The sequence below is a fragment of the Phyllostomus discolor genome, chromosome 13 (assembly GCF_004126475.2).
Source record: "Phyllostomus discolor isolate MPI-MPIP mPhyDis1 chromosome 13, mPhyDis1.pri.v3, whole genome shotgun sequence".
NCBI classification, from domain to species: Eukaryota; Metazoa; Chordata; class Mammalia; order Chiroptera; family Phyllostomidae; genus Phyllostomus; species Phyllostomus discolor.
The window spans coordinates 50,111,251-50,128,097 of record NC_040915.2 but is presented as its reverse complement, the minus strand read 5'-3'; the positions used below and the strand labels follow the sequence as shown (position 1 = coordinate 50,128,097).

The 16,847-nt window shown below is 44.9% G+C and overlaps 1 protein-coding gene across 2 annotated transcripts in view; it reads left to right on the top strand.

Annotated features, from left to right (window-relative positions):
• Positions 1-12,526, top strand: part of TAOK3 (TAO kinase 3) — a 138,271-nt gene extending 125,745 nt beyond the window's left edge. For both annotated transcript variants that reach the window (XM_036014140.1, XM_036014139.1), the window contains exons 18-21: positions 2,089-2,328; positions 3,743-3,955; positions 9,930-10,112; positions 11,160-12,526. In XM_036014140.1, the coding sequence (XP_035870033.1) occupies positions 2,089-2,328; positions 3,743-3,955; positions 9,930-10,112; positions 11,160-11,321 (798 nt within the window). In that variant the 3' untranslated portion in view covers positions 11,322-12,526. The remainder of the gene's footprint in view (positions 1-2,088; positions 2,329-3,742; positions 3,956-9,929; positions 10,113-11,159) is intronic.
• The last annotated feature ends 4,321 nt before the right edge of the window (positions 12,527-16,847 follow it).

Here is a 16,847-nt window from a genome sequence, read left to right as displayed (position 1 = left end):
AAGTGTAAGTTTCACTTCTAACATGTTCCCACTAGAAAACACCTCCATAAGGAGGTGTACTTGTTCACTACTCTATCCCTCGTGCCTGCAACAGTTCTGGCAAAACAATTCTGGCATGCTTAACAACAACTTGCTGAATACACAATAATTAACACCTTCGCTCTAGTAATAGATGCTGGGCTGTTTAAAGGACTTCTCTTCAAATGGACAGAAGGCCTGAGTATACAAGATATTCTCATCCATACCAATATAGAAATGTGACTGATAATTCTATGAGAATAAATGCTTGCATTTTTCTTCCATAGTGGACCCCATTAGTGAAGAGGCCCCCTGTTGTTCTAATGTGACGGCCAGCCCAAAAGCTTTCCCCTTTCCTCGGCCTTTTTAACTAGTAGTAATGTCACCCTTTTTGAGCACTCTTACGGCATAAAATCTTTATCTCTTTCACAGCACTTAACAAACACTCCCAACCTTGCTCTCTCTTTTTAAAATGTATACATAAAACTTATTTCCCTGTGTTAATGAAGGTTCTTTGTTTGCATGTTATTAAAACTTATTTGAGCTAGCTTAAGCCAAAAGCAGGGAATTCGCTACAAAAACATAGGAATGTTTCATAAAACCCAATTGCAATGATACAGCCGAAGCTACAGGCTGCTTCGAACCAGTCAGGAACTTGGGCCTCAGTGTATTCCCCACACTCCCTTCTTCTCTCTTTTTCATTCTTACTGGCAAGTCAGCTGTCCTCTAGTCATTCAGCCCTTGTAGCAGTGGGTGGCTACCACATGTAGGTTTATATGGCCCTCTGTTCTAGCTGTACGTAAAGGTTAACTGTCTCTGAATCCCAGTTCCAAATTTCTAGTATAGAGACAAAATAGATTGATTCCTTTACCTGTGAGCTGAGCATATACTTCAACACATGTCTGTTATAATTCCCTAGTGGAGTGTTAGCTACTTGAGGACAAAGTCATGGCTTAGTAAATATTTTTATACACCCAGAGCACATGGTTCAGATTGTTTAATACAGTGCCGTTCAGGAAATCGTCTTGAACTGGTGAATGAAAAAAAAAAATGTGTTCACCTTCGCCCTCCTCCCTTTTTTTTTCTGGTTTCCTTTCTTTCCCCCCTTCAACAAAAGAGAGAGAAAGACATGAGTAGAATTGTAAAGAGCAGAATGATTAGAACTAGACACGACCAAACAGACTATAACGGACAAGATGAAAGGAGCGAGGTCTCTGCTTTTCCCTAGCATGCTGTGAACTCTGAGATTTAAAAAAAAATAGACAATTGGCCTACTTCTGAAACATACAGAAAAAAAACCCAACAGGGTATTTTCCCATAAGAACATTGCTTCAGCAAATTCCCAGCTCTGTCTATTAGAATCACCTGGGGACCCTAAAAATATTGATGTCAGGGTCCCACCTCAGACAATTATCTGAACTTCACGTTGTGGGATTCAGTCGTCTTATGTTTTACAAGCTTCCTCACATGATTTTAATGGGCGGCCAGGGTGGAGAACCACTGGTTTCACTGAAGAAACACTTATTTAGACCTGTGCATAGCACACCGTCTAATTAAGGGTCACAGCAGCTCTGTAAGTTAAGAAGGGCTCAGTGAGAATTACAGTGGTACCTTAGCCCTCGGCTTCAGAACTCATCAACCCCAGTACTTGTCACATTTGGACTAGAAAAAAGGTTTCAGCACTCAGTGCTTGCTTGCCACTCATCACACTTGCTAGAACTTGTGTGAGTCACGACACCACCCCACAAGAGAAAATGCTTCATCAGTCATCACTTGCTCGCCACTTGTCGGAATGAATTAACGAGTACCAAGGTACCACTGTAATCCCTTTTTATAGAGTGCTTATAATGGCTGTGAAGTTGCCCATCTTGTAAAAATGGTGGACCCACATACAGAACCTAGATATCAAGGGATCATTAATCTAATCTCATTAGGTTGTGCTGCCTGAAACTAGCAGGTTTAGTTAAAAGGGTTGGTAGTGCCATACCTTGCCATCCCTCAGCAGTGAATCCCATCCAGCCCATCTCCATTCATCTCTCTCCATTTATCTCTCTTTATTCCTGCACGCAGGAACTAAATAAGAAGAGGACCCAGAAGGAGATGGAGCATGCCATGCTCATCCGGCATGACGAGTCCACCCGAGAGCTGGAGTACAGGCAGCTGCACACGCTACAGAAGCTACGCATGGATCTGATCCGTCTACAGCACCAGACTGAACTGGAAAACCAGCTGGAGTACAATAAGAGGCGAGAAAGGGAACTGCACAGAAAGCATGTCATGGAACTTCGGCAACAGCCAAAAAACTTAAAGGTAAGAGGACACCGAAGCACTTCCCTGTCTGTGCTGCCAGACAGGCTTGGACCGAATCAGCCGTTCCTACATGTGGATGATTGTCGGTCACCTGGGCAGCTTTTCAAAATTACAAGTTTCTGGGCCCCACGCCTGCTGAATGAGACTCCTCAGATGTGAAGCACAAACCTGTGTACATAACAAACTCCCGAGGACACACTGCTGGGCGAGCTGGTTTGACAGCCTCTATACGAGATGATCGCTCCCTTTTTCTTTATACGCATTATGCAGTTTCTCTGACCTCTTCGTGACCTGCCCTTTTAAAAATTGTAGTGTATGGACCAACAACATAAAACCAGGAAATGAGAAAGTTCCCTGGTAGTTACAGGGCAGATAAACTGCGTCTGTCATACCAGTCACATGATTGGTAATCGCACACACTACCTCGAGTGCTACTGTATTGAGAAAGACTCCAAAGCCACAGCCAAGCTTTTAAGAAAGAGTATGACCTACTAGTGACATCCGTCATGGGGATCGGGCATGAATCTAGATGTGCCGGGCACTTACTACCCTGCACTGGAGACTGGAGCTCCTCTCGCCCTCGCTGCCTCCAGATCATTCTAGCTGGCTGCCAAGTGAATGCTCTGCACTACTCGGGCCAAACTGTTGCTCTGTGTCAAGGGAGACATTATCAGTGTTGACACAGACATCAGGCCAGCCTCCATCACTCCGGGCATGCTCCTGTCTAGCCAAACCCCAACGTGTCTACTTAGTGATCCCTGTCATCACAGCTCCTCCAAGTGCTGGTGAAATGTGCTCGTGACTATCAGGCGAGCTGGTGGAACGCCTTCTAGACCCATGACACACCCACTCCTCCTTGCCAAAGTGCATGTTTGATATTGCTACACACACGCACAGCCTCTGAATGGGAGGGGGATAGCTAAAATCACTTTCCTTCATATTTAGGCTGAAATGTAATGGAATTGTCAAGGAGGAGACACAGCAGTGAGAGCTGGCTTTGTACACTGCCACCCTTTTTCTCACTTGGAAATTGAGGGGAACATGGGGTGAAACAATAAACTATAGAAGACACTAAAGATTTTGAGTAGGAAACTTAAAATAATGAGCAAACTTTTAACAACCTGAGCTTCATAGTATGCCACAATCTGCTCAGAGTGGTGGTCCCCTTGTAACAATTCATATTTTTAATCCACTCAGAAATACAAAATTACTTCTACTCATTTAACGTAAAACCAAACGTATTGGTAGAGTTAGCTCTTGTCTGTGTCATGTGTATTATTTTCATTATTATTGACCAGTAATGTGGGTCACTGCACCCAAAGACAGACTGTCCCCGCAACTGTATTGCATCATTACAAAGGGAACTTTTCTGTATTTACTGATGTGTCTTTTTTTTTGTCACTTTTTCACACAGGCCATGGAAATGCAAATTAAAAAACAGTTTCAGGACACTTGCAAAGTACAGACCAAACAGTATAAAGCACTCAAGAATCACCAGTTGGAAGTTACTCCAAAGAATGAGCACAAAACAATCTTAAAGACACTGAAAGATGAGCAGACGAGAAAACTTGCCATTTTGGCAGAGCAGTATGAACAGAGTATAAATGAGATGATGGCCTCTCAAGCGGTAAGTGGTTAGGTTCGGTGCCACGGCCTCAAGAGCGTTGGGAATCAAGAAAACTCAAGATCCAGCCTTTTGTTCCCAAGATGATTCTTGCACAAATTTAGGATATTGGTGTGTTTCTGCCCCAAGAACTGAGGAAGTGACGACGCTGAACGAAGCCAAGCCAATGTGGATGGTTGCTGGAGTGTGTCTTCCAAGCTGGAACTCAAAGGAGTACCGTGCTAAATCAGACCTGTGGCACGTAGGGGCTTTGAGGGCAGGATGTGATAGATTCCGCACATAATACCATATTTTCATTCGTCAGAGGGTGCTCAGCCAGTGTCGCACACAAACCAATAAGATGCACAGACACACTCACTCAATAAACTTTAAGTATCTGTGTTCAGCACCTGCTGGGCTCAGAGGTAGTGTGAGCTAGAGAGACAACTGTTGGTCCCCGTCCTCACACTTTAATCAGGCGAGCAAGAAGGTCAGATGATTAAGCAATAGAAATAAAGCATAGTAAGTGCTTTGAAGTGGGAGTCGAAGGGCTGTGGAGGGTAAGTAGGAACAGTGAGTCTAGGCTAGAGAAAGCTTCCCAGCAAGAGCCAAGAAGTTTGAAGAAACTCACTTAAGTAGACAGGTTCCATGGAAAGGAACCTACATAGGCAAAGGTCCAAAAGTCGGAAAGCATGCGTTTGGGGACCCAGAGAACTTTGGCATGGGTGCGGATGTTAAGGAGAAGGATTGTGGGAGCCCCAGATAGAGAGGTCGTAAAGGTCTTGATCTTCTGGGGATGGGAGCTCACCTGATAATCTGTGAAGATTTCACAGGGAGATGAGTCTTAAAGAGAAATAGTTTGCCAAGCAGGCAGAGAAGGAAAAGTCATTACTGGCAGAGGACACCGTGTATGCAAAGGTTCAAAACCCTGCGAGCGGATGGCACGTTTGAGGTGCCGTGAGTTGTCAATGTGGCAGGAGCATAAAGGGAAGCAGGAGCGCAGCCAGGGGTCGGATCCTCAAAGGCCAGGCGCTCGGACGTTATTGGAGAAGCAGAGGAGAGCCCCCGAGGCCTGCAGTAAGAAGGAAAGTGACAGGGTCAGATTTGTGCTGCAGAAAGATACTGGCAGTAGTGTGGCAAACGTGGGTAAAGAGACCTGTTAGGGTCTTTTTGTAATAATCCTGGAAAAAAAGAGGAATAAAGACCCGAACTAAGAGAGAACATACTCATGGAGATAGTGAGGAAGGAGGAGGATTTGAGAAACGTTTAGGAGGCAGGAATATTTAAAAGATAGAACTCAGTGACCATTTGGAAGGTAGGTTCGATAACAGTGAAATGGGTCATCATTTTACCAAGACAAATAAAAGGAGGGGTGAGTTTGGATGCCTGGTAGATAACTGGCTAAGTTGTGGGCATGTTACCTGAGCTTCTCAGGTATCCAGGTAAAGAAGGGCAGAGATGGAAATCTATAGTTTGAGAGAGTGTCAGGGTTAAAGACAAAAAGCCAGGTACCATTATTATATGGCGGCAGTGGTAGCTTTAGGAATACCTGAGACCTTCTAGGGACAGGAGATAGTGTTGGAGAGAGAGGGGACTGAGGACAGAGTTGCGGACACCACCGTGTGAGGGCTGAGTAGAGGGAGACCAAAGAAGATGCACCGTTAGCGATGCAGAACGGTAACGGGAAAGAGCGTGTCGCAGAAGCCAGAACCAAGGTGCCTAGTTGACTGCAGATGCTGCAGAGAGACCAGTCGGACCCAGCAGTGGGTTCGTCCAGGGACTGGCACAATCACCGGAGTGGTGGGAATGGAAGGCATGACAGTGCACTGACAAAGTTATTGTGAGTGAGGTAGAAACTGTAAGAGAGATCGCTTTTCCCAGATACCCGTCCGTGAAGGAGAGGAGAAGGAGAACTGTAGGTGAAGGAAGAGACAAGTAAAGGACGACTTCCGTTCACTGGGAAAGTCTTAACACACATGTCCTTAGGCTGAGGATAGGAGCCAGTGGATTCATTCTTTCCCTCCTTTATCCAATAAGTATATATGGAGTGTCTATATACGGTGCCCCAGGCATCAACCACGCCATCATGGGATCTATAGAAAAGTGGAGGGAACAGACGTTGAAAAAGTCTACTTGTGATGGTGGAGCAAGTGCAGTGTGCTCCCAGAGTAAACCTGGAGAGGCAGGAACGGTCTCTCAGACGCCCGATGACCATTTAAGGTGAAGTGCAGGGAGCACATTCCAGGGGGAAGGAAGTGCATTGGTCAAGATGGGAAAGATGGTGGTCCTTTTCTAGAACTCAAAAAAGTCCATTATGCTTGGAATCAAGAGAACAGGGAGGAGACTAGCATGAGAATAAGCCTGGAGGGTAAGCGGGCTAGATCATGTAGGGGCTTGCAAACTTTCTTAAGAAATTTTATCTCTATCTTAAAAGCAATGGCAAGCCATTGACGAGTATTAAGGAGGGAACTGACGTCAGATTTGCATTTGTGAACGATCACAGATGACATGTGGAGAGCAGCCTGAGAGATGGCAAGAGCGGATGTAAGGAGAAGGAGAGATAAAAAGATAAGGGCAAGAGGGAGAGGAGGCTGGAGCAGAGACGGGGCAATTGGGACAAAGGAGAAGTGACCACATTTGAGAGGTAGGCAGGAGATGGAATTGAAAAGGTTTAGTAACAGACTGAACGTGGAGAGTGAGGTACTAAGGATGACTCCCAAGGTCTAGTTTGAACAAAATGGTAGATGGTGGGACCATCTACCTGTGTGGTTAAAAATAATTAAAAAAAAGGAAGTGGAGCAGACTGGGGAAGCAGGAAGGGAAAGATAAGTAATATTAGTCATGTTGAGCTTGAAGGCCTGGGAGACATCCAGGTGAAGATGTCTCTAGTGGACTGGATCAGCCAGCGGGACCTCAGAAGAGAAGTCTGAAACGGGTACAGGTGTGGGGGCTATCTGCATGTGGATGGTAACTGAAGCCTCTGAAATCGATGAGAGTCCTTAGGAGGCACGATTAGAGGAAGTACCCATGACCAAGCCCCGAGAAACACCCATATTTAATGTCCCAGTTAGGCAGGGAGTAGCTGGGAAAGGAGAGAGGGAGGAAAAAAACCCCAAGAGGGTGGTATGTGGTATCTCAGAAGACAAGAGAAAGATTGCAGGAAGAAAGGGGCCATGCACAATATCCAGTGCTTCCTGGGAGGTCAGGTAAGATGAAGACCCCTTCAGGGCGGTCCTCAGTGACCTCAATGTGAGCAAGGAAGTAGGGGAGCAGGGTCAGCATGAGGAGTGCAAGGTGGGGCGTGCAGAGAAGGGCGAAGGTAAGGAGAAGGGGAGAGAGCTGATAGGGACAGAAACATTGATAGGAGTTCTGTCGTGTCCGTCTGCATGCTCAGCCTCTGCATCCGTGCCTGGCAAGCAGCAGGTGTTCGGTGAACATTTTTTACATGAAGTGGGCGATGAGAGGTCAGGAATGTAGGTTCATGATTGCCTGTGGATGAAACGAGAGAGAGGCCCTTTCCTCTGAAGCAGGAAGGGGATGAGAGAGAGAGTGTGTGTGTGTGTGTGTGTGTGTGTGTGTGTGATCATCACAGCCGTCCTCTCTTGACTGCTCCCCATGTGCCAGGCACCGTTTTCAGTATTTTCTAAGTGTTATTTCATGTTTGTGAAACCCCTTTGAAGTTGTTATACTCTTTCAACCCTAATTTACCTGTGAGGAAGCGAAGGTTTATTGAAGTAAAGCTGCCTGCTTGGGGCAGAAGTTGGCCAACTTTTTCCGTAAAGGGCAGACGGATAGTATTTCAGGCTTTGAAGAGCACGGGCCTCTGCCACCGCTGCTCACCTGGGTCACTGTCGTGTTGTACGAAAGTGACCACAGACAATGCGTAACCGAGTGAGCACGTCTGTGTTCCAGTGGAATGTATTTACAGAAACAGGCAGCAAACCGGATTTAGCCCTGGGGCTGTCGCGTGCCCACTCCTGGCTTGGGGTGTCACACGACGCACGAGACGGAGCCAGGACTGGGGCCTGTTTTCAGAGGAGCCCGTGTGGTTCATCACCACTGCATTGTGCCGCCTCCATCACATCCTTTTCTTCCCTTTAATCCACTTGATAACACAGATGTGATATTTACCTCTACTTTTATTTGTGAAACTTTGTAATGGATTTTGTATGTGCTGCTTTTGGGGGATCGATACCGAATACCGGAATATCCTGATTTCTAGACTGGCGCTTTTGTAGAGTTAGAGCTGGTGCGGAATATCGTAGCTACTGTCATTAATAATAGAATGCCAGAAGTGAGAGGAGATGGGGTTGTTTCAGTGGTCTGGACTGCACAGGATGAGCCTCACCCGCTCAGCCGGGGCTTGTAGCAGTTAATGCAGACGAGTAGAAACCAGTAGACTTTCATTCCCTTTGTTGGTAAGGAACCTCCCATGTCAGGAGGAAATCAAGAACAGTCTCACTGGGAGCCAGCAAACCCTCTGGCATTTATCTGTAAGGCTGTTCCCGCTGCAGATTGACTGTTCATTGTGTCTAGTATTTCTTCTGCCTTCCTTCCTCACTGGGAAAATGAGAAGAGAGAGGTCCTCTGAAATGTGGGTTTCACTGAAAGCTGGTTAAGATTAATTATTGGAAAGCACCTTGGATGCATGCTTCCATTATATTTTTGTTAATTTGCTTTAGGACATTTGTCCAAAAGTACTAAAGAAGACACTATGCAAATAACCTTCTAAAACTATTCTAATAACATTTCAAAAAGTCAATTCTCGATCAACATACTGAGATAGATCGTTAGTTGTCTTGCCCATCTGTGTCTTCTCAGTATTGTACAGATAAGGAAGAAAGCATAGGTAAAGAGCTGTCTTGGCAAAGTGGTCTGTATATGTGGAAACGTGCAGATAAACTCAAGGTAGTACCGTCTGATTGAAGGGTTCTAATCTCAGAGTTCCCAGCGGAACTGAGGGCCTGCTAAATCTAGACAAAACCCAGCCCGGGACAGGAGCGCCGTCATCCCTAAACACTCCTGTTCACGGCCGCACACCGTCAGCTACACCCCTTGAAAGGTCGGCCTTTCTGCTGGCTGGCTCGGCCCCACACAGGATCAGTATCCTGGTGTCCAACAAACACAAAGATCAGGGGCTACTGGGGAGCAAGGGGAACTTTATCAGGTGGGTTTATAATCTGGCTTTACTGCTTAAAATCAGAATACGCCCCTTATGATTATCGAGGCTAGCTTCTGTGTGTGCAGAGGAGATTGGGAGCCACTTGAGTGTTAGATTGGCCAGCGGGATAACATGTAGCCGAACACAGGGGTGGACACTACTTGCTAGGAATGTAACAGTGCTGTGGTGAGTCCCTCAAGTTTTAGGAGATTGGCTCATTTTCTTTCTTTTAGAGCTAAGGATATCTAAGTGTATTATGGATTTGTGGTTAAAGACATCTAAATATGGAAATGATTAGTGAAAACCAAAATGACGATAACAGCTACTATTTACTGAACACTTGGTATACATCAAGAACGATGCCTAGGATTTTATATGAATTATTGTATTTAATCCTCCCACTAATCTTAGACACTTGTGGTTTAGACTTACTTTCCTGAGATGGGGGAAAAAGAAAAAAATGAGACTGGGAGAGGTTAAGTAACTCGCCAAGATGACACAGCTAAGTGAATGGTGGAGCTAGAGTTCAGGTTCAAGAGTCTGTGTCCAGAGTCCCCGGTTTAATCACTGGAGTGGGTAGCATTCCTGACTCCTGCTAGTACGGTTTTTCTTAAGAATGTTTTTTTTTAGGAAAGAATGTTTTAAGAACATGTTTTTAGAAGTGTGCAGCCCGTCGGGCAGAGTGTACTGTCTCTTTTTGATTCCTAAGTCTGGAGGTGCCCAGGGCACCCTCTTCTGAGGGAACCTGTTGTAACCCAAACGCCGAACCGCCTTCCAGTAGCCCCCGAGTGCCGCGAGCTGGGAGTGAATTACAGCGTGTGTCTTCTGTGCCCGCAGTTACGGCTAGATGAGGCTCAAGAAGCAGAATGCCAGGCCTTGAGGCTACAGCTCCAGCAGGAAATGGAGCTGCTCAACGCCTATCAGAGCAAAATCAAGATGCAAACAGAGGCACAGCACGAACGTGAGCTCCAGAAGCTAGAGCAGAGGGTGTCTCTGCGCAGAGCACATCTTGAGCAGAAGGTACGGGCGGGGCGAGTCCCCCGGGGCCTGTGCCGCTGGGTGGAGGGCGGGACGCGGCCTGGGGAACCCCCCGCCGTCTGCGTCTGCGCAGCCCTGCCTGTGTGCCTGGAGGTTAAAGCAGGCGCTGCTCACTCACTACCTGCTTTTTACGCTCCTCGCATCTGAGAGGCGGGAGTAATCTCCATTCTGCAGGCGGTTAGGTTACGGGCACAAGTCTGATCCCAGGGCCGCCGAAGCTCTTTCTCTGCCTCTGCTGGGAAACTCCCCACCTTCACAGCCAGAGAAATGCATGGCTTGCCGGGTCGTTGATATGACGTGTGAGAGGCACCTACAAGCTGATAGCATGGCTGCTAAATGGCATGAGGAAGCCAAGTGCAGATTTGGCTTTTATTTTTAGCTACTTCTAAACGAAAAGAAATCACCAGCAGGGCTCTTTTTAAAAATTGAAATGAAGAGAGGTTGATATTGCCATGCATAATAAATGTTATCGGAATTGAAATATTCATCGCTTTAAATATTGCCGAGGAATATGAAGTAGAAAAGATTTCATAAAGCACCTCGAAGCTGTTAAGCATTTATTTGCTTAACCAGTTATTTGTGCTTTCCTCCGGTAGTTCCCTGATACCAACGTAAGAGACTGTTGCCCCAGCTCCTGTTCTAGAACTAAATTGCTAATGACCCAAGGGGCATGTAGCTGGCTCTCTGTGGGATCGCGGCACAATCTAATTGTGCTTCGGTGTATTTTACCTTCTCCTGAGCCATCTCCTGCTGAGACGGGACACTGACCTAGATCAGCCCAGCTGCTCGGCTTGCTGGAATGGCAGTGCTAGCCCCAGTGAGCCCCGGACACGTTTATTCTCATGAGCAAGTTTTAAACATAATGGGTTAGATACGAGACATTCGTCACAGGACCCTCCCCGCCCGCCCGTCTGGTTTACCTGAGCTCCTGTGTTCGTGTCTGTGTGCACATGTATGTGCACATGCGTGCACGTGGGTACCTGTCGGGAGATCCTCTCCACTAAGATCTGCTCACTGTGTTTATTTCAGATTGAAGAAGAGCTGGCTGCCCTTCAGAAGGAACGCAGCGAGAGAATAAAGAATCTATTGGAAAGGCAAGAGCGAGAGATTGAAACTTTTGACATGGAGAGCCTCAGAATGGGATTTGGGAATTTGGTTACATTAGATTTTCCTAAGGAGGACTATAGATGAGATTAAATTTTTTTGCCATTTACAAAAAAAAATAATAATAAAACAGAAAAAAATTCCGACCCTGCAAAACCACATTCCCCATTTTAACGGGCGTTGCTCTCACTCTCTCTCTCTCTTACTCTTACTGACATCGTGTCGGACTAGTGCCTGTTTATTCTTACTCCATCAGGGGCCCCTTCCTCCCCCCGTGTCAACTTTCAGTGCTGGCCAGAACCCGGCCACCTCTTCTACGCATAGTACACGTCACAGTATTGATGTGATACAAAACGTTTCGGTGAAAACTTGGAGACAGTTTTAACAAAACCAATAAACCAACAACAACAAAAAAAGTGGACGTACGTTGCTTTAAGCAATCACTCATTACCACCGATCTGTGAAAGCAAAGCAAAAAAATAATAATAATAATAATAAATGCCAAGGGGGAGAGAGACACAATATCCGCAGCCTTACACCTTAACTAGCTGCTGCATTATTTTATTTTATTTTATTTTTTTGGTATTTATTCATCAGGAATTAAAAAAAAAACAAAGTTTTATTAAAGATTGAAAATTTGATACATTTTACAGAAACTAATTGTGATGTACATAGCAGTGGTGACATATTATTACTTTTTTGGGGATGGGGGGGTGGGTGGGGTGAAGAGATCTTGTGATTTTTAAGAACCTGCTGGCAAGAGTTTAACTTGTCTTCAGCATATTCTGATTGTATCATAATCATTTTCTGCTGTTGCAGAGGATGTGAATACACTTAAGGAGCTCACAGAATCCCAGTAGCACAAATTGGGCTTTGGCAAATCGTGTATTTTGTGTATAGAAGGAATTTAAGGAGAGGTATTACTTATTTTCATATTGTATTTTAACTGTTTCTCTGATCAAATTTTTTTACTTCCTCCTCCTCTTCCTCCCCACCCCCCCTCCTTTTCCAGTTCAGTATCTGGAGTTCAACACTGTCTCTCAATCAGATCATCTTGATCTTTTTCTTTATTTCCCTTCCCTTCCCTAAGTCCCATATCTTGGTCATAAATATTGCATTATTCACACTTTCAAACTGTGTATTTTCTTACAATAAAAAATGATGAAAAAAAAAAGGCTTTACTTCTTTTGCATGCACTTTAAAAAAAAACAAAACATTTTTCAGGTTCCAAGGAAGAGCATGATAACTGTCAGAGCTTTTAATTATATTTGTAAATAAAAGTGTTCATCACATCGCCTTGCTGTGTTATTGTAGCAGGAAGTTTCCCTTCTAGGTTTGCCGGCTCCTGATTCAGGCGGAGAGCCACCTCCAGAAACTCCTCTCCGTAGTGCCGGCCGCTTCCGGAAGAGCCATTCGCGATCTCCAGGTAAAGCCGTGCCTTCCAAGTTTTCCCACGGGATTGAAGACAGTGTTGCACTGTTTGAAGTGGTCAGCGGCACCTTTTTGCCCTTAAGAATAGAAAAAGGAACACATGCATGCACACGCATGTACACACACACGCCAATGTGCCAGTTGGGCTTAGAAGTGCCTATTGCAGGAGAGGAGCTGGGCACCCTCAAAGGCAGGCTACGAAGAAGTTACAGCCAAATATTTGAAGTGATCCCACTGAAAGAGACCCCCCCACCCCCCACATTCTACTTCCATTAGAATAGTCTTATGTGCATATCATTGAGGTGGTAAAATATTTAAACTTCTAGGATGTGGCTTTGGGTTGAAGACAATCTCAGTAAGATGTCATCTTAGCATTCTAAGTAAGTCCTGGACATTGAAAGTTAAACTTGAGCGGGAGGACCCAAAGGTCACTCTTGTGTCCTCCAAGGCATTCAGTCATCACAGACATGTGGCCAGTCACATTCACTGCCATAGACTAGAAAAGAGAGGTAGACTCAAAAACTACAAAATGACTTATTTACCGTGAGTTAACCCCATCCGTAAAGTTATCACCTGGTTTCCTAAACAGCTGAATTCACTGAAGTTTCTGTTGGGTACAACAGAAAATAATGTTGCAAAGGGCTAGAAAGAAGACTCAATTACCCATGACAAATAGGTAACCTGTATTTCATGCTTATGCCTCCCGTGTGATGGGACACCACACTAAGGATTTTACAGGTGAGGAAGTGAGCGCAGACCAGGGTAAGCGGTGGTGGTGGAGACCGAATCCAAACCTGTCTGATTTCAGACACTCCTGGGCATAGTTACTGCCATTCAGGGCATTACGTCTTCAGGACAGAACAACTTCTTGAAGGCTTGCATCCGCTTCTCTGTAGTGAGAAGTGTCTAGCTAGCTTGTGAAAAGGCCTTATGTCTGAGAAGACAGGCGCTGATCTTATTTTTAAGATTTTATTTATTTATTTTTAGAGAGGGAAAGGGAGGGGGAGAAAGAGAGAGAAACATCAATGTGCGGTTGCTGGGGGTCATGGCCTGCAACCCAGGTATGTACCCTGACTGGGAATCGAACCTGTGACACTTTGGTTCGCAGCCCATGCTCAATCCACTGAACTACGCCAGCCAAGGCTGACAGGCGCTGATCTTTATGAAATTTCCCTCTCTACAAGTTTGTCAGTGGTGTGTCCAAGGCAGAGTTACCAGAAGAAAGATCAGAAGGAAGGAGCATGCATCCCCGCTCTGAACACCTGGGACAGACTCTTCCAACTTCTAGTACCTGCACGAGGAGGCAGTGAGAATAGACCAAGACCAGAATGGCAGCAAGAGAACAGGTATGCAGGTGGTGCTGGGGCAGCAGCAGCCAGCCAGTGTCCTAGAACCCCAGCACACACCGAACTCCCCGACGTGGAAAGGAAAGAATTGTTACAGGTTTGTCATACATATTACTAAGGGCTGCTGACCTTTCATTTGCAAGGATTCACTCAATGAGTATTTACTGAGTACCATGTAAGTCAGGTGCCAGGCCAGATGCCTGAGATACATCAGTGTATCTCAGATACAGATCCTTGCTCTAACGGAGCTTACATTGGGGGGGGGGGGGGGGGGGGGGCAGGAAACTGGTAAAACATAGTCATTATAATAAATAAATGATCTTACATGGTAATAAGTGCTCTAGATAATGGAAAAAGTAAGGAAAGGGGATTAGAATTGCCAGACCAGCATACATTTATTCAAGAAGTATTTATTAAGCACCTACTGTGTACCTGGGGGTATAGTAGTAAATAAGATGGATGGGGTCACTGATTTGGATCTCTACTGGAACAGAAGCGAAGTAGCAGCAGACTAGGCTAACCAGCAGTGGGCTCAGGTGAGCTGGGACCAGGCAAGGACTGGCGCTGCAGGAGTTCGGAGGAGCTGCAACAGTCAGTCACGAGGGTGGCAGAGAATGCTCAGTGCTGTCTAACGGAATCCAAGTTTATTTCTTGCATCTACCGTCACCTGTAATTATGTGTTTACCTATCAGTTGGAAAAGGGCATTCCTGGGCAATTGAAAACAGGCCCCTGTAAGAACTCCACATGACCCTCCGATTCTAATTTCATAATACATGTTGCCATAGACATGAATAATATATAAAAAAGTACATTTTTATTGTTCCAGTCTGGCAGAGCAGTGTAAATCTTTCATGCCGAATACGATTTAAAAACTAGACAAGCTGAGGACACTGAAGAGTAAAAGCAGGTGCATTGTGGGAAAGCAACCCAGACAGAGGAGTGAGGGTGAAATAAAACCATTCTGAGGTGAAGAAACATTGAGAGTCCACTCCCAGCAGACTAGACTCACTCTACGGGAAATGCTGCAGGAATTCTTCATGCTGAAGGGAGATGATACCAGCAGAAAACTTGGATTTCTGGGAATGAAGAGCAGCAAATGGTAAATATCTAGATAAATGTAAAAGAATTTCCCCTTTGTTCAACTACTCTTCTCTGAATAGTTCAAAGTATTCTTTGAACTATTTTGAAATACGTATATATTGTTGAAAGCAAAAATTGTAACCCTGTCTGGTAAGGGTTTCAACGCATGTAAATGTAACCCCTATGCCAGCTGTAGCATAAAGGTTGGGGTTCAAGAACCCATAGTTTTGTCTCCTGGCTGGCGTAGCTCAGTGGATTGAGCACGGGCTGGGAACCAAAGTGTCCCAGGTTCAATTCCCAGCAAGGGTACATTCCTGGGTTGCAGACCATAACCCCCAGCAACCGCACATTGATATCTCTCTCTCTCTCTCTCTCCCCCCCACTCCCTTCCCTCTCTAAAAATAAATAAATAAAATCTTAAAAAAAAAAAAAAAAAAGAACCCACAGTTTTCAAGCTTCTGCGTTTTACGTGAAGTGGTACGATTTTTATTGTAAGCAGGCTGAACAATTAGTCATGTGTGTTGTAACTCCAACTACTGAAAAAGAAAACCAAAAGAGATAATAATCAAATATCTGGTGAATTAAGGTATTCAAATAACCCAAAAGAAGGTAGAAAAGGAAGGACAGAGGTATCGAGAAAGAGAGGGGCAAACAGAAAACGGAATAAAATGGTAAACCTAAATCTCACCAGTATTTAACTGCACTAAATAGTAACGGTCTCTATAAACAGTCGATTAAAAGGCAGAGATTAGTTGTCCTTGCATTTGTGCAGGGTCCAGCCTAACAGAGGAGATAAACACTACATAAAAAACTACACATACAGCCCCAACCAGGATGGCTCGGTTGGCTGGGCGTCATCCCACAAAGCAAAAGGCTGCCAGTCTGATTCCCGGTCAGGGCACGTGTCTGCGTTTTGGGTTCAGTCCCTGGGTTGGGTTTTTTTGGAGGCAGCAGATCAATGTTTCCCCCTCACAGTGATGTTTCTCTCCCTCTTTCTCCTTCCCTTCCCCTCTAAAAATACGTAAATAAAATTATTCTGAACCTGCAGCGCATGCTTCCTACTGACGTGCCCTTGGGCGAGGTCATTTTTACTTCCAATTTAATAGGTGAAACATGGTATCCCATCGTTTCTAAGGTTACTGGTATATCTTTCCATGAGTATTATTCCTTTTATGTGAACTTTTTGTGCATACACTTCACCTTTCTCGGTGGGGTTGTTGACCTTTTCCAGAGTCCTTTATGAGTCTATACCTGTTTTAGACAAGGAAACAGATTGCTACAATTCCTCATTCATCTTCAGACTATAACTAAAGTACTGTGGTGAGCAAGATACAAGTCTCAAACAGTTTAGAGTGGATGATTTTACATAAATATAAAATTGTCAATTGTGTAAAGCTTGAGAAAACTGCTAAGGGTATAGCAAGAGTTACTCTGATATACCATTGCTGGGAATATAATCCGAATGATCTTTCTGGAGGGTGGCTTGTCAGCATCAGCATTGAAAATGTGTGTGTTCTTTGAACTGATTATTTCAATGCTATGAATTTACTCCACTAAATTACTGGCAAAAACATTTTACACACCAAAAAAGTCTGTTGAAGCACAGTTGGTAACAGCAAATAACAAGAAATACTATAATCACGGTAGGGAATTGGATTGGTTAATTATGAAAACTCCCATAAAATAGAGTATTCAAAATGACATGAACTGGGCTGACCTGTTAACTGAAGATAAATGGCATGGAGGTACAACAGT